We start from the raw sequence: 24609 nt of genomic DNA, 5'->3' as shown, positions 1-24609 counted from the left end.
TTTCTAGTGAAAATAAAATTTAGCTGAGATATATGTACCATAAAAAACATCACATAAGTATAATTAACAAAAAAATCAAACAAAAGACAGAGTTTAGAAGCACAACTGAATCAAATACACAACACTATCCTCCCTCCCCCCAAACAAAATAAATGAATAATAAAACAAATAAATAAATAAACAACTCTGCATCTGCTGGTCCGCTTTCTTAGAACACAACACTATCGCCTTTAGCTTCCTGTTACTACGCAGTGTCAATGGCATCGAAATGTTCACTTCCCAATGGAAATTGCGTAAAGTAATTGGTAGTTAATTCAGCATCTGCTGCATACAGATGTTCCGTTGGGGTGAAGTTGTTGGAAAGTTCAAGTTGAGGGAATCCTGCAAGAGGCACTCGCAAAATTTTATTTACTAATCAACAGATGGCCAATCATCATGAGCAATTACAAATTTGAGATATTGCTGTTGAAAAATCAGTTTATATAAGGGATGAAAGTGTAATACTTACCGCCACCATTAGTAAGTTGCATGGAGTCCCCATTCAGTATATTTCCACTCTCATTATTCGCATGCTAAAAGAATAAACAAACATATTAGTATATCACATAATGGGGGCTGAGGTTGGCACTTATGTTTCCACTGGAGCATAAAAAACCAATCATTTCCTTACGTTTCTGTCATCGAAAACAGTGCATTGTGTTTCCACAGGACAAAGTGGAGGTAAATCCCAAATTGGAAGAAGTTGCATGTAGGCTGCGGGCATATATATATTATAATAACAAAAAGAACCTTATTAGCTCAGTCAGATAAACATATAAACTTTTCAAGAAAAGTCAATCTATAGGACACCTTGATCATTTTAATTATTCTCAAACAAAGAAAAAAAACAAAGGTCAATAAAACATAATTATATAGTACCTGGAATTAATAAATTGTTTTCGCAAGGATTTGGTACAGATGAGCCTGAGCCAACAAGACGAGGCCCACCATTTATTTGGAGAGGCACAGTTCTTCCCGGCATATGAACTAAAGCCTGGATTTCCAAAGACAATTGCTTAACAGATAGCTTGATTATAACAAGGCTTAGTTGCACAGTTTAGGGCTAACTCAAGCAACCTAGATTAAATTGACGTTCAATGACACATGTGGATTATAACAAAGAAGTGGTGACATTGATTGAGGTCAATTGAAGAAAGTTTTTTTTAAAATTGAGGCTTAATTAATACACAATTAGCGTAAGGCAAATTATCAAATAGATCTTGATGCGAAGTTCTCCTGTGCAAAACTTCTTCCAGGGGTAACACCAAACTTATGTTGTTATTAATTGGATATTCAAAATAAAATTAGTTTGTATTTGGGTTCAAAATGTTGACTTCATTATTCATTGAAACCTGAAACCAAATATGTGAAGTCAATTTGTCAAGAATACAATGAAATTATAAACCAAACAAGACACTTTGTAAATAATACAATGTTATTAAAATCAAGATACAATCAGCCAGAAATGATCGTAAAATCTGGTAAATGAAATATGGATATAATGAAGACACCTGCCGAGGCTGATTACTGTTGTTCAAGTCACTGTATTTAGCTTGAAATTTATCGGCACACTGCATTGCGTGATTAACCATAGATTTCCAGCCTTTGTCAGATTCTGACTTAATACAAAGTATCTAAAAGATAATGAAAGAGAGAGGAGAAGAAAATGAGTATTGTCATACATGACATCAGAAAGCAATATTTATTAAAACAAATACAAAAAAGAATGATCACACTCTTAAATCCTGGTTTCAGTACCAGTACACTGTGGTAGACACCAGATTTGCATTAGCACTACCAATATGAGTCAAGCTTGGAACAAATATGTAGTAGTATATATAACTCGTTCGTCTTATTGTACCTATGCAATATAAGAGCATCTACATCCCTAAAACTCAAAAGGATTTCTAAATAACTGTTAACTACTTTTTAGAAATTATGGTCTTTAAAGTTTCTAACTCTCACATCCCTGAAACTCATTTTATAGTTTATATTAAGCCACGTCAGCAACAAATTAAAAAGGAGAAACAATTTGAGCCAATCATTTGGTCAACATAGAGTTTATAAACAGTTTCTTAATAAGAAACTTTCCTGCATAGTTTCTAAATAAGAAACTCTCTCACATCCCTGAAACTGGATTAGAAACTGCCACGTCAGATTAGAAACTCTAATAGTTTCAGGGATGTAGATACTCTAAGTACTTATAAGTGATTACTGGATTTGAACCATTACATACTGGTACGGGTTCTGTTCATCTCCCAGTACTAGAACCACTTCTCAGATTTGCGTGTAACATAAAAGTACAGGCGCGTATTCTAACCTCGCGAAGTGCAGATTCATCATTGTAATACAATTTGAGGAAGTCCTCTACTGTTTTGATCTTTTTCTGTTGGAGGAGAGAAGCACGATCTTTTCCAACTTTCTTGAGACTGTGTACTTTGTGTGTCAGCTTGAGCCAGTCCGGTTTTTGAGAAGCTACAGAATAAACAACATCAAATCATCAAGTATCTAAAATACAAGGATTTAATTTACCCTCCAGTGTCAACATATACCAACTTAACACTTATGTAGTGGCACTAAAATCTTTATGTTTAGGATTTAATTGGACTTTCATGTCTGCCCTTACATGTTGTACCAGTAAAACACGGTTGAAGAATAGACTACGATACTTGCAACGTCACTTATTAGTACCATGCCTGGTACAAACAACACTATAATGAATAATGATCAATACAAAATGAAAATCATTCTTTACTAACCATAAAAAAAAAACAAATCATCCTTTACCTTTCCCTCGGCGGTCTTTCACCCGAAAAGATTCGCTCACACCCTCTTGAACTCTTTCCCCATTTAAATAACCCTCTTCTCCTTCACCCTCGACCATAACCCCTAGCCCAAATCCGCTCTTTGTCCATCTTGAATTATCATTAAAAACAATATTTTCAAAAGTACCAACCCCATTTTCAAGCCGAATAATAAGACTATCACCTATCAAAATAGGCCCCTTTCCTTCCCTTTCCCTTAACATGCTCTGATTAAACTCACTTCTGCTCCAATTTACTCCTTTGTTTTTCCAAAATTCGGCATCGAGTACAGTGATTCTGACTTTGGCAGAAGAGAGAAAGCAGTCAGGAGATATGATTGGCTGACCATACATGTCGTATATTGCTACTTTTATAGGGTTTTCATTCTCATCTCTCACTAGGTCGGTTGTGAAGGTGGTGTTTTTCACCTTGTTGATGAACTGTAGCCTGTACCGAGCTTGGATGCTTGGATCTGGCAGCGGCCTGTTAGAGATATTTGAAATTCATAATTACTTACAGTAAACAAAATCAAAAAGAAAAAAGCTTATATTATGTGGTAATTTTTACAGGCATCCTTTGAAAACCAATAATCTAGTTCCTCGAAAGTTGGAATAAAAAGGTGAATAAATGACTTTTAGAAAATTAAAGTTGGTAATAACAGTGTGTTGATTCAAGTAAAATCATTGACAGCCATAATTGTAAAATCGGGTGCTCACTGTGGAGGTAAATTGATGGAGAGAGACAATTCCTGAAGCACTCCTCTAACCTGTTAAATTAAAATAAAATTGGCATTACAAAATTGTGCAATGAAATTTAAGATTAAGAAAACATATAGTAAAATGAAATTGTGGAATTATAAGAAGATGAAGAATCCTTACACATCTCCGACTCATGTCTTCAAAAAGCCTGATAAACATGGGATGGTCCCTATAAAATCTAATAACAGTAATCAAGGGAAAAAGTTAGTAATATTATTACAAGGCAAAGGACTAAGTAACAGTAGAGAGAGAGAGAGTGAAACTGACAGAAGGGTGCTCTGCCCTCTGGCGCTGCTGTTGGTGGTGTCATTGTTGGGATCCATGGCTGCCATGTCTACGTCTGTGTGCTTGCTTTGGGTTGGGGTTGGGGTTTGGTGAAGAAGACAATGGTCTTATAAAGAGGCGGGGGGCAGGAGAGGATCGGAGTAGCCATCGAATTGGAATTTGGAAATGTATAGGAAATTCGCTTTTGCCGAAGCCCCAAGCCCTGATGAGGACTGAGGAAGAGGAAGAGGAAGAGGAAGAGAAGAGCATCGCAGCGATTTCATTCCTTTGCCAATCAATACTCTCTGTCTCTCAAGTGACGAGTCTTTTTCAATCTAGATTCTAGAACACCGCCGTTTACCAGCATCGTAGTTACCAGATGATTGTTATTTTCACATGGCAAATAAATATTCGTGGTCTCAAGCGAAGAGTCTTTTTCAATCACAATCTGAGAACAGGCCCGGGGGACCGTCCCGAGCTCCAAAATTCAAGGAGACTCCAAAAAAAAAAGGGTTTGTATATATATTAAAAATAAATAAAATATTAGAGTTCAAATTTTGTATATATAAAATACTCAAATTTATCTATTTAATGATCTATTAGCATATCAATAAAAAAAAATTAGACCGGCTAATCGTTTCTAGGAGTGTTCATTGGGTTCAGTTTAGTCGGTTTTGAACCAAACTGAATTAGTTTGGACTAAACAGTTTGATTTTTTCGGTTTAATGGTTTGGTTTGGTTTGCTTTTTAAAACCGAATTTTTATATATTATAAATTTGGTCCGGACTGCCCCAATTTATTTCTTAATCAATTGTTTTATATACTTTGGTTTATTTATTAATATTCCGGTTTATTTCTTAATATACTTTGGTTTATTATAAATCAATTGCTTTAAATAAAAAAATTAATATATTTCGGTTTGAACCGAAGAAACTGAACAAACCAAAATAAAACTTTAGTTCAGTTCAGTTCCGTTGCAATCGATAGTTATACAGATTTTATCTCAATTTTATCTTAATATATTTTTTGTGTGCAAAGATATTAATTATTAAAAATATCAATATTTCTCATTTATATGAGTGATGATAGCATTAAATCTCTTAATAATAATACAAGTATGTGTACATATAATTAAGTAATTACTCATAATTAATTACTAAATTATTTCTGAATAAAGAAAAACAATTAGATTGACAATTCCTATCTTAGATCTATATTCATGATATCATAAGACATGAAACTAACATGAGTCAATCGTTGCTTTAGGAATTGTGATATAGGTATAGCTTGTAATTTATGAAATTAAAAGAAGTTTCATATTTCATTAATTAATGATATAGATCCACAAGATTACACAATAAGAAATGAATCAGAAAGACCCTTGATTTATTTAATATGTGTGACGTCAGGGGAAGGACTAGAAAATTTTGATAGGAGTGATTGAAAATTAAAATGCACAATTGTTGTGAGTAGAATTTGAACTCAAAACCTCTCAACCACAAAATAGAGTTTTTACCATTAAGCTACAACTAAACACTTGTCATTTATTAGAGGTGGCTAGAATATATAGAAACTTAAAAAAAAAAATCCAATTAAATTCTTATAAGTATAATTAAAATTTTGAAATCATAGTGGCTTAGCCACATTTGACTAAGCCTTAGATCCACCCCTGTGTAACATAGTTGATAAATTAGTTTCTCTACCTAAACACGATATATATAATTATGAAGATAATTATATAATATTTGGATTTAATAAAATAGTTTAATAAAATTCAAATATCGAAAAAATCAAACTGGAAAAAGCTTTATGAGTCGCAAAAATAAGTTTTTGTGGGTAGCAAAAAGTTTTGTATGTTCACCACAATTTCTGTGAACCAAACTTCAAACAGACATAAATCATCATCTGTAACTTTGTTTTCACAATTTACAATTTGATGCAAAATTGTAATATGTCTATGTCGCATGCGGGACGTATGATACGTGAGCCATGTGCTCGCGATGTTTTTTAATTATTTTTTGTGAAAAAAAATAGCTTGTTAGGACTGTTACATGTTGCCCGTGCACGCATCGCCCATGCGCTGCACGGGCATGGTAAGTGCACCCCTGCCGATTCAAAATTCTAAAATATTTCATAGGTTTTTTAATATATGATCATGCAATATTAGTGACAATAAACTTATTAAATGTTTTACTTGTAAAGATATTCAAATCATCCGGTCCGAATCCGAATCCAGATATTTTTCAAACAAGAACAAGAGACTCAAATTCGGATAATTTTCCTCCTGCACAAACGGATCACATATTCGGATCTATCCAAAACCAAACCCGCTCCAACCAAAAGGCAGAGAAATATTGAAAAGAGCGCTTTTCTTTTCTCAATTCTGAAGCCAACCGGTAATGCAAAGAAATGTTGCATTACGCACATTACTGGGTTATTCCAGGCCCAAATCATCCTCTCTCTGTCCCTCACTTGATGCAACGATCCAAATTTGGAACTAAAAATTTGAGACTAAAAACAAAAATAATGAACCACGTGGGTGGATTCATTTTGACATGTGAGACTAAAAATTCTCGCTTCATATTTTTGCAACTTCCACGTAAAACTTTCGATCCTGCACCAAAATTGCGCATGGGTGGGCCCATTTTAACAACAACCAACCATTTGCTGCCACGTGGTTGGGAGAAGAAAATGATGTTCTGTGCGATGGCCTATATTCTCTTTTGTGTTGCAGCAAGCCAACCAATCTCCTTGACTAGATTCATAAGAACATTAATTTCTGAAAATCGCTTATATAAACTATATTGAAATATAGAACAACATAAATTATTCAACAATTTTTCGTTTTGTATTCGTATTTTAATCCGTATTCGTGAATTATTTACATCGTATATGTATTCTTTTAAGACAAATTTAGTTTTAAATTTTGACATCTATTTATTATTTGTATTCATATTTGTATCTGCTCATTAAATGACGGATACAAATTTAGTATTAACATTATCCGCTCTGAATTCGCTCTGTTTTCATCCGAAATTTTTTGAGCTTTTATGCCCGAAATTTTTATTTATAACATAAAATAAATTCAAAAATCCAAACATAACATAATTTTTCAAAAATCTTGAATCCTAATCCAACGGTACCATTTATGTAGGAATTATTTTTGCGGGCGGTACCATTTGTATGAATTATTTTTGTAAGAGAAAAATGGTACCGCTAGCAATGTTAGCGGATTGTCAGCGGTTGATTAGGATTCAAAATTTTAAAAAAGTGATATTATGCTTGGATTTTTGAATTTTTTTTTTGTGCGCTATGAATAAAAATTTCAGTTCTTATGCTTGCTCATGTACATTTAATTATTCAAATTTTATAATTTTATTGGAGTAGAACTAGGGTATTCTTAACTTCACCACGTCTTCTGGTGAATGTTAACTTCAAAATTTATTGAATTGGGTTTAAACAGTTAAAACCGATCTACATCATAAATGATGCATTTATAAATTTTGGAATTAAATTAGTATAAAGTCAAGCGGTCAAAACAAAAAAATATAAGTTAATTTTAATGTATTCATTATTTATCATCTTTTACTGCTTGAACTTTATACTATATTAATTCAAAAAAATTAAAAATTTACATGTAAATACATTACTTGTGAAGTAAATGAGTCTTGATGGTTTGGATGCATTGATTGTAACCAATCCGACAGATTTTAAAGTTAAGTTCACCAAAAACTTTGTGAGCTTAAGAACACCCTAGTTATTCTCATTTTATTGTTATTAGTTTTGCAAAAACAAAGCTTGGAAAGATGAGATGGAGGCGTTTGCTCAGCAATTGTCCTCTTTATTTTTTTCTATGAAAGAAGTTTCCATTTTGTATGAACCAGATGAATTTAATTCACTAAATACATTGGTACTTCACAATTCTTAGCAAGTGTTAACATCAAAGTTGAGAACCTTTGTACCTAGGACCAAGGCAGAAAATTAATTAATAGGGGTTAATTAATTTTGAGGTAATTCTCAATAATATTAGAGTTCTCCAAAGTATACATAATGTACAATAACTAGTTTTTCTTTGAAGAATGAGGTCAACAATATAAATTTTTTACATCAAAATATGGAGGTCATTTTACAATCCTAAATCAAATTAATCGGTATTAGAATTTATGTTTAGCCCCATCTCCCCCAAAAAAAAATAAATTATAATGATAATTATAAAAACAAAAATATATAATAATAAAAACCTTCCAGTTAAACCTTCTAATTCATTATGAGACAGGGCCCACATGATGTGACACTTTAAAAAAAAATATGGCTTGACTTGACCTGACCTAAACTCATGCGACTGAACCCATTTCTGTCACAAAAAATGTAGACAAGATATGTTAAGGCGTTAAGCTATGAAATTGTAATGTAAATTGCACAGCCAATATTTTTGAAATGAAATCTGCTGAAATCTTGAAATCTAACTCTGAAATCCCATGAATTCCAGCAAATTTGTTTCCAATATTTTTGGCACGTGTAACCTCAAAAGTCAATATGGGTGTGCTTAATTTCACATTTTTATTGCTGTGCTAGATTAAGTATGGACTTGCAGTGTTTGACTACCAATTTGACCAGAAAAAAAAAAAAAGACAGAACCCTCAATTATTTAACTTAATTATATGTATTTGATTTCTCTTTGAGTAAAAGGAGACTGAACGGTGCTAAAACAAGGATAATTGAAGCCTAATTGGGGTTGAACTGCTACTGATTAAGGTTAAATTAAATTAAATTGGACCTTAAATTCACAATTAATTGACTACTACTGATTAAGGTTAAATTAAATTATATTAAATTGGAGCTTAAATTCACAATTAATAGCTCGATTTGATTCACTAAGAATGCTTTTGGATCACCAAGAAATCAAGAATAGCATGAAGTTAGCATTGTTCCTGAGTTAATGTATTATTTTTCTCGAGTGAGGCTATGGTACTTTGTAATGCCTGGATCGTTCCGTGCATTGAATTCATATCTCCATCTTCAAAGTTCAAGTAGTCAATCCGAACCGTTCAACATTATTATCATATGAAAATATATTTGGAGACCAAATTTTATATTTTTTTAAATTTGTTTACGTTTTTTTTGTAGGTAGAAAATCACTGCTTTCGGATGGTCCAAAAATTTTAGATCAAGTGATTTTTTAATTGTCTCAAAAATACTAAAAATCTTTCAAAAAAATATAAAATTTGGTTTTCAAGTATATTTTCATATGATAATAATGTTGAGCGAGCGGTACAGATCGACTATTTGAACTTTGAAGACAGAGATATAAGTTCAATGTACGGAACGATCCGCACATTGCAAAGTACCATAGCCTAACTCATTTTTCTCCCCTATTCTATGTTTGAATCACTACATAAATAGAATGATTTCTGAAATTAACGTTGTTCGTACTAACCCATTCAAATAATGAAATAACGCTAATCTGAAATTAACGTTGGAGTTAACGTTGTTCTTGTTATTATTAAAGTTGCGTCCAAACGCACCTAATAGAACTTTTCAAATAGAAAAGTAAAAAATACAAATAAAGATACAAAAGGCAATATTTTGTTGAGAAATAACTTAATTCAAGCTCAAATAACTTAAAATTTGAATCGGACGGAGCAGAAAGAAAGTGGCATATAGGTAATTACAGTGAACAGTGCAAATTCCATCCTTGATTATATATATACTAGCAAGTTTGAGAGTAATTTTCAACTAATAAATAAAGCTTTTGACACTTGATTAGGCATTTAATTTTTAGGCTGTGGCTAATTTGCTACCGGCAGCATTTCTGCCAGTAGCAATTTAGACAGACCCTAATTTTTATTACTATATGTATCCAACAAAAACTTTTACGTCCTCCGATCCGTTTTATTTAAGTTGTGTGCCTCCATCTAAGTTACCTAAAGTTAATTAATAGGAGTACTAAACATTGAAATTAAACCCGTATCAGAATATATTATTATGAGGATGTTAGTTGTTATTCTAGTGGAGCATATACGATAATACGAAGCGATGTGGCAATAGCAAAACGTACAATTCGAGAAATTGGTGTCAATGGACAAGCGATTTAAGGTTGCATGTGGTGCCGAGAAAGTTTTCCTTGGTATATTTCCGTCTCAAACCGAGATTTGAAGGAGATAATTAATGCATTGGATATTAACCAGAGGCTTCTCAAGGCAGTGAACTCCAGTGACCGCCGACCGGGCATTCACGATGCATGCGAAGGTGGATGGGATGTTTGTGCTCAGATTTGCAATAGGTAGTACTTTGACGGAGATGCGGCATGTTGAGATGACATGGAAGCTCATCCAGGACAAAGCAAATGATATATTGCTTGACGATATTTGAATTGTGATGACCAAATTTGCAAAACTTTGTTTGGAATTTGTGTGGTTTTTTTCTTCATAAATAATTTGTTGAAACTTGAAACATTAGGTTCTGGGATGCATGAGAATATGACTGACAAGGGAAAATCAATGTAACCTTGAATGGGATTTTGTTGGAATTTATGGGCATATTTCTGGTTTTTCAATAATTTCTGTACTTAATTGGATAATTTGTCAGGTGATCCGTAGGAGGAAAAGAAAGAAGTTTGAATAATAGTATTTAGCTACTGTGGTATGTGAAAAATGATAATAATTTTGGGCCGCTGGGCCTAGTTCAAAATTAAGTTTAATGAAGCAACGAAGAACACGCGTCATGCTGATAGATCTTGATTTATTGCAGTCCGTTGGATTTAAATCGAACGATCGGGCAGGTGACAGCGCTTCAATGAACAGTAGCAAACTCTTCCAAGCTTATATATACAAATAAATATAATAATAAAATAGATTACTTAATTTATCTAGACGAATTCAATATTTGTCTCATCAAGACTACTATAATACTACATTGAAATTTTTAGGATCCAAAACTCTATTCAGAGAATCTGAGTCATCAATTTCAAAGATCTCAGCCACTGATCAAAATCATTTTCCAATCTCAACCATTAATCATTAATTCTGATTTTATGCATCTGTTTTCTGTTATCGAACGTGTAGAAGTCTAAATTTAGTTTGAAACATACTCGTAAAAAAAAAGAATTCAATATTTTTGAACCAATCAGGCTATTTTAATCAAAATGAAGGTTTTATTAATAGGAATTTGTGGTGGAATTTGGTGATGTTTGAAATCTTAACTTGTAGTGGTAAACACCGTTTTAGATTTAAGATTCGATGCTTTTTGACAAAGCTAGCATCAGATCAGATTCTTTCTTCAGGTGTCAAGAATATTGCTTTGAGTAGACGTTATCAACAGGTCTATTTTAATTTTTTAAGGCTTCTATCAACTTATTTTTAATTAGAAACAGCAACGGTTTTATAAAGACCAATTTGTGCTGATTAATTATTGAGCAACTGTCTAATCAAATATTATTTTACAATTTGGCGTTCTTAACAATATATGCACTAAGAGTAGTGTTAAAATATTTCATTATTTTCGTGTGTCAGTTAGTGATGTCTTACATTCTTATTTTTATTTTTAAAAGTTCAAACAGTTGATCCAAACCACTTAACTTGGTTTCTGAATTTTAAATTTTTAGGACCTTTTTACTCTTTTTTATACAAATCATTGTTTTTTAATGGTCCAGAATCTTCTGAAAAATAGTGATTTTGTACTTGTCTAAAATAAATGAGGAAAAGTTCAAATATTTTCATTTTTGTGCCTCCATTCTCTATTTTTTAAATTTTCTAATAACAATAATTATAAAATTATATGTCAAAATAAGACCGTTAGATATGATCTATGTTATTTTCTTTATATGCACATAAAAAAACCACTTTTCGGTTTTATTTTTATGTAAATCAATAAATTGAAAAATCGATATCCAGAAATTATCCACATCAATGTATTTTTACAAGTTGTTGTTAACAATGAAAACAAATTAAATGCCATAATATTTTACATATGCATAGAAAAAAAAAATGTTGATCATATCTAATGGTTTTATTTTAACTTTTAAATTTTGAGTTATTAAAATAAAAAAATGAAGATATAACGAAGCCACAAAAAATAAAGACATTTGAACTATCATCCTAAAAAATAGTAAATAATTTAAAAAAATAGAAAATTTGGTCTCTAAGTATATTTTGATTTGGAGATTATGTTGAGCAGTTCAAATCGAAATTGTAAAGTAAAAATTAGAATAGCAAGTGTTTGTAGAACTAAATACAAACTCCGTGTCAATACATCATCATCTAAAATCATAATTACAATTTTTTTTATCTTAACCGTTTTAAATCCAGCGAATTAAATCACAGCCATCGGTGAATCAGGATATCTACATTCTTAAAATGAAAGAAGAGATATAACTTTTACGAAAAATAATGCAATTTTTTTAAGCCCTCCAATTAATTAATTAGCCAGATAATTTTAAAATTGCTTCTATTAAACAAGGACTAATTTCGGATGATTTCCGTATATTTGTTTCGAGTACAAATGAATCCAAATTTATACCAGATGGGCTGAGGCGTTGGCCCAAAAAAGTTTTAAAAATAAGCTTCTGTTACTATATACTTGTATCAGAAAAAATTGTAAAAATATGCTTGTTATCAAAGAATTATAAAACTATGTCTCGCCGCATACTTTTTTTCTTTTCCAGGAAATTGATTTAATATTGTGTTTCAGAATTGTTTCTGTTCAAGAATTTTGTTGTGTTTTAATTTAATTCGTTTTCAGTTTCATGGTTTTTTTACTGTAAGTTAAAAGTAAATTATTTCATAAATAAAATATATTTATTTGATAAATAAATATTCAGCAAATTGATTTTTCAGTTTCAAACTGCAGTCCTGGTAAATATGAAATTTTTCAGGAATAGAGTTAAATGTTTTTTTAAGATGGTAAATAAAATAAATTCGATAGGTTGTTTGTGTCAAGTTTTTTTTTGTTTTTTTTAAGAATTGTCAAACTTTGTTGTTAATTAAGTGTTATGAGGGAAAGTGAATATGTATACAAGTGATCAGATAAATAAAATATATCTGAATCACAGTTTCAAACTGCCGTACTAGCATTGCATTAAATATGCATTAAATATCACAACGAGTGCATTAATTTGGTACCTCAACTATTACTATGGTTTCAAGTAACGATCCTTGTAAATATAAAATTTTATAAAAAAATATATAAAATATAAAATTGAATATGTAAATATATTTTCATATGAAGATTATATTGAACTGTTCACATTAACTGTTTAAATTTTAGAAAAACATTTATGCACCAAAAGAGCAACAATAACACAATAGAAGAACAAAATCAGTTATAAATTATAATGATTCAATGGCACTGGTGAGACTAATTAAGGGTCTAGACCAAAATAGAAGAGTGAGGCTATGCTAATTATGCATAGCACATATTGGTCCATACTATAAAGTATAGATCAATATAATGCATTTTTTAATTTTAAACAACTGTTTCGAACCGTTTAACATGATCTCTATATGAAAATGTACTTACAAATTAACTTTTTCATTTTCAGACCATTCACAAGTAGTGATTTCTACCTATCTAAAAAATAATATTTTTTTAAATATAATATATGAAAATTTCCAGGGAATAGGGTTAAATGTTTTTTTTTAAGATGGTAAATAAAAAAAATCGGTAGATCTTTGTGTCAATTTTTTTTTTTTTTTTTTTTGAGAATTGTCAAACTTCGTTTGTTAATTAAGTGTTGTGAGAGAAAGTGAATATGTATATAAGTGAGATAAATAAATTATATTGGACTCCTTAACCGACACAACAAGTCAGAAAGCGGCATTTCATCTCATTCCTCTTTAACCCTTTGTCTAAGGTTTCTTTCTTTCTTTCTTTCTTCCTTCCTTTGCTATAAAGTTTTCATCTCAACCTAATGTCACTTCCACCAACTCTTTTATCACAATTTTCATATTTTGTCTCTTTTTATATATAGCAAACAACTTGTTGATCTTGGCTATTCATCTATCTATCTAGAATACATACCTAATGGCGTTTGTCGATAGTGCTCGCACCGTCATGTCGCCTCTCATCTATGGTGAGGTAAATTAATTCTCTGTTCATAATGCATTAATTGGTAAATGTATAGTGTGTATTTTCATGACATATATATATTTCTTGAGCCATGTCTGTGTTTTTGTAGAGAAAGAGAAGTGGAAACATGAAACAGAGAAGGCTTCAGTTAGAGAAGGAGGTAATTAATCACTTACAACCTCTGCTTTTTTTAAATTATATGTCCAGCCTTTGCCTTTGAACCTTTTCTTTTTCATTTTGATGAAAATTGTACTTGTTTTCATTAGGTTAATAATAGGTACATCTACTTGATATTTTTTTAAAATACTGTTCAAATTAAAATTAATATTCTAAATATATTCTAAATTTTTAAATACAGTGTGTATCAAATTTGATTAATTTAGAATTAGTTGGTCATTATCCCAAAATTATAGAAACTCTATCATTAAAATTTTTAAATTATTTGATGGAAGATTTAATATTTTTCGAATCGACCCAAACGTCTTATTATAAATGAAGAACACATTTACAATTTAATTTTCTAACTGAATAATATTTGTAAAGATATCAAATTGAATACATAAAAGTTAAATGTATTCTAGAATAAACATAAATAATTAAATATACTAAATTTGCTGTAAGGTTAAAACTTTTGATTGTTGTATGAAAGAAAAGAATAAAATATAGCACTTAATTTATTGGAAGTGTAAATAATTCTACAGGTGGCTGATTTGAAGAAAACACTAGAAGATGAGAAGAAAGTTCATGAAATTCTAGAAAGGGCAATGGTCCCAAATTCATTCCAATTCATGCGCCAAATCCCAAATTATCTTCCAAACAAGGTAAATTTTGAAAAATTTAGAGTTGGGGAAGTTGATTTTTCATGAAGTTGATTTTTTTAATTTTTTTTTTCAAATTTTGACTTTTTTAATTAGACCAAAGAATTGCTAGCAGAACTAGTGCTGGTTGAAGAAGAAGTTGCTCGGCTAGAAGAACAATTACACAAAACTCAAGGGGGTTTAAGAGAAATAAAACCCACCTCAGTAGTACCAGTTCCAGTTCAAGATTCTATCAGATACAATAAAACTACTAACCAGGAAATGCAAGATAAATTGCCCAAGGAAATGAAGGCTATGTTCTTTATCAACAGAGCAATCAAAGAAGAACATTTGAGTCATAATTTGGTTGAATCAAAAGGTAGAAAAAGTGTAGAAAATAATATGCATGATAGAAAAGATAGCCCAAGATTTTTGGAACAAAAAGAGGTGATTGATAGTCCAAGAAATAGCAAGATTCTTTTGAAACCACCTTCTCTAGCCTTGTCTCCAAAGAAAGTAAATGAAAAGGTAAAAAATATTCTATCACCTTAAAAAATGCAATTCAATATTTTTGTTTCCAAAGTTCAAATAGTTGATATGAATCGTTCAGCGTAATTTTCGTATGAAAATGTACTTGCAGAATAAATTTTATTTTTTAAAAAAATGTTATTTTTTTAGATAGGTAGAAAATCACTACTTGTGAATGGTCTGAAAAATTAAAAAGTTAATTTATAAGTACATTTTCATATAGAGATTATGTTAAACTGTTCAAATCGACTTTTTAATTTTGAAAATGAATAGATTGATCCATAGTATGGACCAATATGTGCTATGTATAGTAGCATAGCCTCACTTTTTTATTTTGGTTTAGACCCTTAATTAGTCTCACCAGTGCCATTCAATCATTATAACTGTTTTTTTTTTTTGGCTTCTATTGTGTTATTGTTGCTCTTTTGGTGCATAAATGCTTTACTGTGGTCAGCTATTTAGCTCACTAGATTGGTCCTTATTATGGTTCAATATTTTCATTTCTAAAGTTCAAACAACAATCTGAACCGTTCAACATGATCTTCATTTGAGATGTATTTGCACATCAAATTTTATATATTTTAGAATATTTTATACTTCTTTTTAGATAGGTAAAAAATCACTTGATCTAAAAATTCTAGACCATTCAAAAGTAGTGATTTTCTACCTATCTATAAAAAATAGTATAAAATATTTTAAAAATATAAAATTCAATGAACAAATACATTTTCATATTTAGATCACGTTGAATGGTTCATATTGACTATTTTGGACTACACTTTCATATTTATTTTATGCTCAGACTCTAATTTGCATTTTTCATATTTTTTGTTTGTTCTGGCTTTTTAGCCAATAGATCTACATGCTGATAAAATGCTAAAAGTTTTCCAAGAATCCCTTTCCAAGAAAATCGATTCCGGGAAACTTACCCTCCAACCAAACAAGCTTTCCGAAAGGATTTTAAAATGCTTAATTTGCATCTTTCAAAGGCTTCTAAGAACATCCCGAGTAGCCGAGCAAGAAAAAACTAGCAACATTTCAAGAACATCAGGTTCTATATTTGATGCTGTTAACACGAATGTTAAAAAAGGCCAACAGGATCCTTATGGAATCTTCGAAATAGAGGAATCCATTCGGAGAGATATTGGATCTTACAAGAATCTTGTGAGATTTAGTCGAAGTTCGCTTGATACCAAGCTTCTCTCTACTTCTTTTCCTCTCTTTAACAAGCTCAGGTATAATTCATATTGATTCAAAATGAATAAATGAGAAATAGTAAGGCAAGAACCAGTATGTACCAATCGGTACCAGACAAAACATAACAATTGCTTTTGCCTTATGAAGTTGAAATATGAAGTAATGTCAGGTTCGTTTCTGGTACCAGTACCGGTACCATACCATTATAAAAAAACAAAGAGTTCTCAGTCAACATTTGTTCAAAATATATAAAACAAATTACTATGGTACTGGTACAATATTTTTAGCTCATGAACTCTTATACATTTGTCATTTTAGGGAACTGATGGATGCTTTGCAACTAGTTGATTTACATGTTTTGACTCACAATCAGAAGTTAGCATTCTGGATAAATGTGTACAATGCATGTATTATGAATGTATGGTACTCTTAACTAGCCCCTTAATTTGGCATTTCTATTTGATAGCACAAAAAGGAAATATTTCATGTGTGTGCCCTATAAGTGAGAAATACCATATATGCTTTTCAAATACTTTAATCTCTTTTATTCCACATTTTAAGAGGAGAAGCAATAAGGAATTATACCTTATTGTATTTATCATTATGAGGAGAAACATATATGAATAGAGTTAAAATGCACTATTGATTTTGTGCCTCAATCATACCTCATATCTCTATCTCTATTTTTTAAAGTTCAAACAGTCGATCCAAACTGCTCAACATGATACTCATATTAAAATGTACTTAGATACCAAATAAAATATTTTTTACTATTTTTGTCGATAGGTAAAAAATCAATGTTTTTGGATGGTCTAAAAGCAGTGATTTTGTATCTATCTAAAAATATAATAAATAATTTTATAAAATTTGGTCTCTAAGCACATTTTAATATTAATATATTGTTGAACACTTCGAATTAACTGTTTGAACTTTGAGAACATACATTCTCCCATCATATTATATTCCTCGTTATGAGGAGCAATATATACTATTTGACATGGGGTACACATGGAATTAAACCTTTTAATACATTTAATTCATTGAACTAAATTTTTTTTTCTTACATATCTGAACAAAACCTGTTCAAACTTGATGTAGGGATTTTTGCAAAATGGTTTGCCATCAAATTCAGAAAGAATTCTGATGATTAAAAATAAGGCATGTACTTTGCTCCTCTACTCTGCCTTAAAAAAAAAAGATTAACATCATCAATTATTTATGAACTAACATAAATGTTCTTCTTGAACAGTCACTGGTAAATGTCGGAGGAATCAAACTTACACCTATCGAAATAGAACACTCGATAATGCAACATCCGTCGAAAGTGAACAATTTACAAACCAGAAATCTTAACCGTGAACAAGAGATACTGGTAAAGAATAGCTATGGATTGGAAAAAGAAGAACCTAACATAATATTTGCATTATGTTGTGGGACCAAATCTTCTCCAGCTGTAAGTACCAGTACTTTTTTTTCATTGAATTTAACAGTTCAGGATCTGACTTTAACATGATTGTTTGTAGCTGAGGATATATACACCTGACCGTATCTCTGCTGATTTGGAGAAATCTAAATTGGATTACTTGCAAGCTGCATTAGTTGTGACAGCTACAAAAAGGCTTCTGATACCAAGTTTCATACATTCAAATTTTATGCACAAATTTGAGAAAGATTTGGAACCGTTGATGCAATGGATACTCAACCAGCTCCCCACATCTTGGCCTTTGAGGAAATCCATGGTGGAATGCTTGAAACTGCAAACTGGTATCAAGATTAATGGATTTGTCGAAATCATGCCATATAATGATGAATTCCAGTATTTATTTCCAGTGTAAAAGTTGCATCAGTTCCTGTTCAAAAGGTTTCTTGTTTTTTTTTTTGGTTTGTTTAATTTTTTTTTTATATGTTTTTTGAATGTACAGATAAAAAATAATTTTAATTTAAGCGATACATTTGAAGTTTTACAACCTAAAAATAAAGGCTTAAACGATTATTACTTTACTGTTATTAGAACATTTCCAACTCACAAATTGCTCAGCAATTAATTACAGTTGTTTAGGAGATAATAGAGATTAAGTTAGAAATAATTTCTAAACCGCTTCATTTTTTAAATTCATTTAATTTCTTCTAAGCGACACATCAGTAACAATATATATATATATATTTTTTATTTTGCTGAGAGAGTGCGATAGATATTTCAACAAATAAAAATTAAAAATTGTACCATGTTAGCTGTTATAAATTGATTTCTTAAGAAGAAATCTTTTTTAATTTTAGAAATTCTGTACATCCTTGAAATTAAAAGTAGAAATTGCTATAGCATGTAAAACTCATGCAAGTACTGATACCTTACTGGTGCAGAAGTGCAGTACTGTAAAACCAAAGGGACTGAATTGCAAATTTGCAACCCTTTGTTCAAAAGCAATATATGTCTCAAGTTACAGCGTTTTGTTGGCAGCAAATACCAAAGCTAAAGGTTGGTGCAAATTATAAAGCACATATATCTAATTTCTAATATGTGAGAAGAACAATCCAGGTTACACAAATCATCTTCCAATTTCCCCAATTTGCATGAGAATTTTTGAAAAATCAATTAATAAAACCTTACGAATATATCATACGACATGCATGACATATTTCTAATTTGGGATGATCATACATGACATACATATGAGTGGATTCAAAACCGGGTCAAATTTCTATTCGGTTCCTATTTGAAATGGAGGGGGCCAATTAATGTGCTTTGAGATTCGTGCAGAAAAGATTCGAACGCTCCAAATTTTGCACATATCCTCTCAAACTTTGAGATAACCCAGAGGATGCGAATTATGATATGCTATTATTAGTCTTCGGACCTAAGTTTTCTATGATTGAATATAAATATATACATATATTTTTTCCGACAAATTATTTATTTGAGTACCCTTATTTACAAAAGTGTTAATAATACAGTTTGTTGGCGCGGGTCCCGCCAGCCGAGATTATCAAATATTTATCCAGTCCTCGGAGGCCACGTGTCACTACATTAAAACGAATGGATTTGTTCTGTGAAGATGAACTGGAGAGGAGCACAAATCAATAAAATCAGGACGCACGCGGCGCCCCTCCTTGACTCGTTTCCTTGCACGGAATACGGGACTGTCGTACAAGCCGACTTCAAATCACCTATGGTAACAGAATATTTTTGTTTAGATCTAGACCGTCCAATAAGAGTCCGCATGAATATAAAGATCCGTAGATTTAATCGGACGGTCCAGATCCAAAAAGAAATAATCTGTTACCTCAGAGGATATCGTCTCAGGGAATCCTAGACGGTGGTCTCCATTGTGCGCATCCCATCGTTTCGCTTTTCCCCAACGGAAAGCTTCCTCTCTACGACGTGGCGTGCTTCCATTGGAAACTTGATACCACGCTGTTTATCCTCCTGTAGCTTCTTATTTGTCGCGCCTTTTCATTTGCTATTATTTCCTTCTTCTATAGTTCTCCTCTCTTCTCTTCTCGGTATATATATATATATAGACTAAACTTGTCAATTCAAAAAAATCGGCGTCATCTTTTGTTCGTTCGTTAGTTCTTTGTGAAAGAGGTTGCTTCTACTCGAGGTAAGGTTCTCTCTTCCCTTTTTATCTCATCTCTTGCTCTCAATTGGGGCGTTAATTGCTCTCAATTCTGATAAATCAAAAAATGATCATAATAACACATCATGTTAGATATTCTAATCAAAACATTGATTGTTTTTGTGTGTTCAGGTTATTGTTAGAAATCTTCCTTCCTTAAAATCACAGCAAACAATTTATAATTATGGGTGAGCATGATCCAGACCTTGTCAGGTGGGGCCTACACTTACTCCAAGATGCACTAACTGATCACCCCACAGCACCTGATTCAAATTCTGATCCCAATTACAGTAACAATCGTATGATTAAAGAAGATATCATGAGAAGTGAGAATGGTCACGTCAAAAATCAAAATATGGTAGAAAATGACGAGGCGATTGCTTACACGCTTCAACAGGAACTAGAACAACTTGCCAAAGAAGAAGCTTCCGGAATGTCATGTGACAATTATGAACCAGTTCTTAACCAAGTTTGGCTCAATGACTCTACAGGAAGTAAGTTACAGTGCAAAAATCAATATAGAAATTTTTATGTGGAAGTTCTTCAGTTTTGTACCTTTATGTGCCTGCCAGTACTAAGGGTTTTGCTTGCATTCGGCAACTGGTAAGGTTTAAGGTTTTTGCTGGTAAAGACAACTACAAGATTGAATTGAAAACTGTACTGAATTATGAGAATAAAATCTAGTTGGATGGTTGCTCAACAAGAAATTCAGTTTCGATTAGCTACTGATTAGTAGACAACAGGGGCGGTGACATTGGACACTTGCCTACCCCTGGCTCAAATTTTTTTTCAAGATTATACTTCTATTTTTGTGTTTTTTTGAAAGAATATATATAAAAGTGTATTTAAGCATCAAATAATTATAAAATTTTGCCTACCCCTGAAATTTTTCTTCAAAATATGCTTCTATTTCTATGTTTTTCTCATAAAAAGAATATACTTAATATTCAAAATAATTATCCTGGCTACGCCAACCCCAAATTATACAAGAAAAAGGAAGAAACAAGAGTATCTGTTCTTACCAGTACAGTACCAGCAAAAATACCAGCAGACAACAAAACTGCTACATCAAAAAATACCAAGAAAAGCTGTTGCACCAGAAAGCAAAACTAGTAACAATAATTGGGAAATACCAGAATATCTAAAGACCTGAAAACCGAAAAAAAAAAAAAAAAAAAGCACCAATTAGGCCACCAAAGAGCGGTATAGCTAACAAAGAACAGTACCAGCCTGCAGACAAAGGTAGGTCTAATACTGATCTTGGATTATTCAGGCAACAACAGACCTACTGTCGGGGAAGAGGAATTGGAGACCACTGACTGTTCAATTCCACCAGATGATTTGGAAGATGATGGTGAATTAGATGGTGAAGTTGGCAAAAGATTGAATGATATGGTTGCTACACCTGTAAGTTTTTTCTTTTTCTTTTTTTCTTTCATATTTTTGTATGTTTCTTCTTCACATGTAATCTGGCATTCATAGTTATGGTAGATAATACACTGAGGCCATTATTTGATAAGGGAATCAGTGTTGTATGTTATGAAGCAACTGGTTTGCCAATACAATTGTGGTACCAGTACAGAAATAATTGATTTAGACACTTATGTTGTTTTGGTTTGCTACTATGCAGCATGTTCCCAGAATAAATCAGCAAATTCCAACTTTTGATGAGGCTATGTCAGATCATGAAAGACTACTGGAGAGGTAAAGTATGCTCATTTCGTGTTTTGTAGGCATGTATGACTAAAGAAATAATTTCTTTAAGTATCTTTGTTTCGACTACTACTAATTTTAATTTATTGTCTATATTTAGATTGAAGTTGTATGATCTAAAAGAACTAAAGGTTCAGGGAGACGGTAACTGTCAGGTTTGTTCTTTAAAAAACCTTCTAGAAGTTACTTTTTATATGATGATTTTCTGATCCATGGGACGTTAGCACCTTTTCTGATATTTATATTTACTTTTGAGCACATAAAATAAGTCGTTAAATATATGATGTTCATTTGCAGTTTAGGGCCTTGTCAGACCAATTCTACCGTATGACAGAGCATCACAAATTTGTCAGAGAACAAGTTGTCAATCAGGTTAATTAATGTTATTGCATTGCATTTATTTTGTTAAATTACTAAGGTACCACCTGATATATAGTTGTTTTAGGAACCAATGTTTACTTTGAAAGTTTGGTAGGATAAAAATTACTGGTTAAAAAAATATAAAAAATCTGATTGCTTCCTGGTAAATTACTGGTAAATCTGGTACTGAAGATGTCTGAATGTGTGTATGTTTTAATTAATACATGATTATATTCTTATATTCTTCCTCTTTCACATGTATTATGTCAGTTAAAATCACACCCTGAAATATACAAGGGATATGTTCCTATGGGCTATGATGAGTATATTAAAAGAATGTCAAAGTGAGTAGTCAATCTATTTAAATATTTACTTTTTTTTTATTCTTTTTTGGTTAATATAGTTTTATAATATTAACTACTTGTAAGCAGGAGTGGTGAATGGGGGGACCACGTCACTCTTCAAGCTGCTGCTGATTCAGTATGTTGATTTTCTATCAATTATATATAAACTGGGAACCTAATGTTTTTATTTGTATTTTGTACCCTAAAACAAACCTCAAAATCTCATGTATAGAACATTATAAAATACTTGCACGTTAGTTTAGTGATATCCCCTGGATATAATTTAGATGGGAAGGGCATTTGTGACAATTTTGCATTATTTAGGGGCAAATGCAATGTTTTGTGGGGTATTTGCTCTTTTGCAAAAAAACACTCAAGTTAAACTGATAAAATGATAATTATTATTCTTCTTTTTTTTGCAGTATGGCGTGAAAATATTTGTTCTTACATCTTTCAAGGATACGTGCTACATTGAAATATTGCCTGTCGTTCAGAAATCCACCCGAAGTATGTACTCTTTTTTTTTCTGTGTATTTTCAGAAGTATTGTACAATTTTACCTTTCTTGCATGGATTGTTAAGTAGTTTTGTTGACAACAATTTATTTATATTATAATTGTTTCTCTTTTGTTTTGTAGTAATTTTTTTGAGTTTTTGGGCTGAGGTACACTACAACTCCATATATCCAGAAGGAGGTAACATTATTTGCCTTCTTTTTAAGTTATATGCATTGCATTTTATATTATGTGGGGCATTGTAGAGTTCAAATGAAAACTTTTTTTTTTATATTATGTGTTATTGTAGAGATGTTCCCAATAGAGTATAAGAAGAAAAAGAGGTGGTGGCATCATTTGGGAATCTAATATTTTCGGAGAAGAATTTGCTCGGTTCTTGCGGCATTTGTTTCGCCATTCTTTGTTCGTTTTTGCTTACCATTGATCTTGTTTAATAATGCAACTGAGCTACTAACAGGAGATGTTGCCATTTGGTTCATTTCATACTGTTTCTTTAACCTTTTATATATAGGAAAAATGTATAGAATTCTTTTCGTATAACATGAAATATAAATATAATAAAAATATTTCTTTCATTTGTACAGTATGGCAAAAGGTTCAATTTATTTTATTTTTGCAGTTAAATTCATTTTTGCCTTGTTATATAGTTAAAATATTTTTTAAGTTCAAGGCATGGGATTTGTAAAGAAGATGTGTAGGTGAGAACATCTCCATCTCAGCAATAAGAAAGAAATTAAAAAAAATTCTTTTATGCCACATAATCTTTCTCTGTTTTTTCTTCTTTAGTGATTGACATACATTAAAACAATTAAAATAAAATATGCCACGTTAGAAAACTTGTTGATGCTCTCGAAGGATTTCGTGAATGTTCACTCTTTATTGTGAATAGCTAGATTTATAAAGTTTTTCGATGATAAATACTCTAAATTAATTAAGTTCAGAACTCAACTTGGTAAAGTCTTGATTAAACAAGCTGACTCACTCGAGCAAGTAGCAAATCACAAGCAACGAATTTCAACTAGGCTACAACTAGGGGTGGCAACGAACCAAACCGAACCGAACTTATCTTAGGTTTGAGTTTGATTTGAATTAATTTCGAACCGAACCTGGTTTGATTCGTTTCGAACCGAACCCATTTCGAACCGAATCCATTTCGAACTACACATTTTTCGAATCGAACCCGAATCGAATCACGAACTAAATTATTTTTTAGCAGTCCTAGTTATACCGGTAGTTTATACATTAATTTTTTCTCGCGGAACAATTCACATGGCTTCCTTTTACCAGTATGAACTATGAAATGAGTGTTTTTAAGTTAAAAAATTATTCATGAAAAAATACATCAGATACGGCTTTCCTGGTATGAACTATGAGAGACCACTGAAGAGAGAGGAGAGATAGTCATCTAGTCCGGAGAGAGAAGTGACAGCCGGAGAGACAGCCAGTCGTCGAGAGTGTCAGTTAGATTTTAGAGCTAGAGGGAGAGTGAGTTAGAGAGATATGGAGAGAGAACTAGGTTATTGAGATTTGAGAGCGAGGGAGTATCGGCTAAGTTAAATTATGACTCTTTATCTTGGATTTTAATTTCATCAGGTAAATGGACGCCCGA

At 31.6% G+C, this 24609-nt stretch overlaps 2 protein-coding genes across 3 annotated transcripts; one reads left to right on the top strand and one right to left on the bottom strand.

Moving 5' to 3' along the window:
• LOC144568256 (calmodulin-binding protein 60 B-like) lies at positions 1-4153 on the bottom strand. Of its 2 annotated transcripts, XM_078318545.1 has the most exons (10): positions 3869-4153; positions 3722-3779; positions 3560-3609; positions 2827-3326; positions 2360-2514; positions 1551-1673; positions 919-1033; positions 671-753; positions 509-572; positions 1-381 (listed from the first exon to the last, which is right to left on the bottom strand). In XM_078318545.1, the coding sequence occupies exons 1-10, from the start codon at positions 3931-3933 to the stop codon at positions 245-247; spliced, it is 1350 nt and encodes a 449-aa protein (XP_078174671.1). In that variant the 5' UTR covers positions 3934-4153; the 3' UTR covers positions 1-244. The 2 variants fall into 2 exon arrangements, with proteins under 2 accessions (XP_078174671.1, XP_078174679.1); XM_078318553.1 differs by lacking the exons at positions 1-381; positions 671-753 and having other exon boundaries at positions 541-572; positions 3869-4147.
• Positions 4154-13863: 9710 nt separating this feature from the next.
• Positions 13864-23581, top strand: LOC144550682 (uncharacterized). The gene is made up of 19 exons (XM_078298658.1): positions 13864-13939; positions 14040-14090; positions 14632-14751; positions 14845-15255; positions 16105-16490; positions 16771-16870; positions 17551-17610; positions 17702-17905; positions 17976-18283; positions 20235-20563; positions 21343-21476; positions 21700-21773; positions 21883-21937; positions 22080-22154; positions 22413-22486; positions 22574-22622; positions 22909-22993; positions 23124-23180; positions 23290-23581. Exons 1-19 carry the CDS (start codon positions 13886-13888, stop codon positions 23346-23348), a joined length of 2685 nt encoding a protein of 894 aa, XP_078154784.1. The 5' UTR covers positions 13864-13885; the 3' UTR covers positions 23349-23581.
• The last annotated feature ends 1028 nt before the right edge of the window (positions 23582-24609 follow it).

The sequence above is a fragment of the Carex rostrata genome, chromosome 2, assembly GCF_964058835.1.
Source record: "Carex rostrata chromosome 2, lpCarRost1.2, whole genome shotgun sequence".
Lineage (NCBI taxonomy): Eukaryota > Viridiplantae > Streptophyta > Magnoliopsida > Poales > Cyperaceae > Carex > Carex rostrata.
The sequence above is the reverse complement of the archived record's forward strand: the minus strand, read 5'-3'. Positions and strand labels throughout refer to the sequence as shown.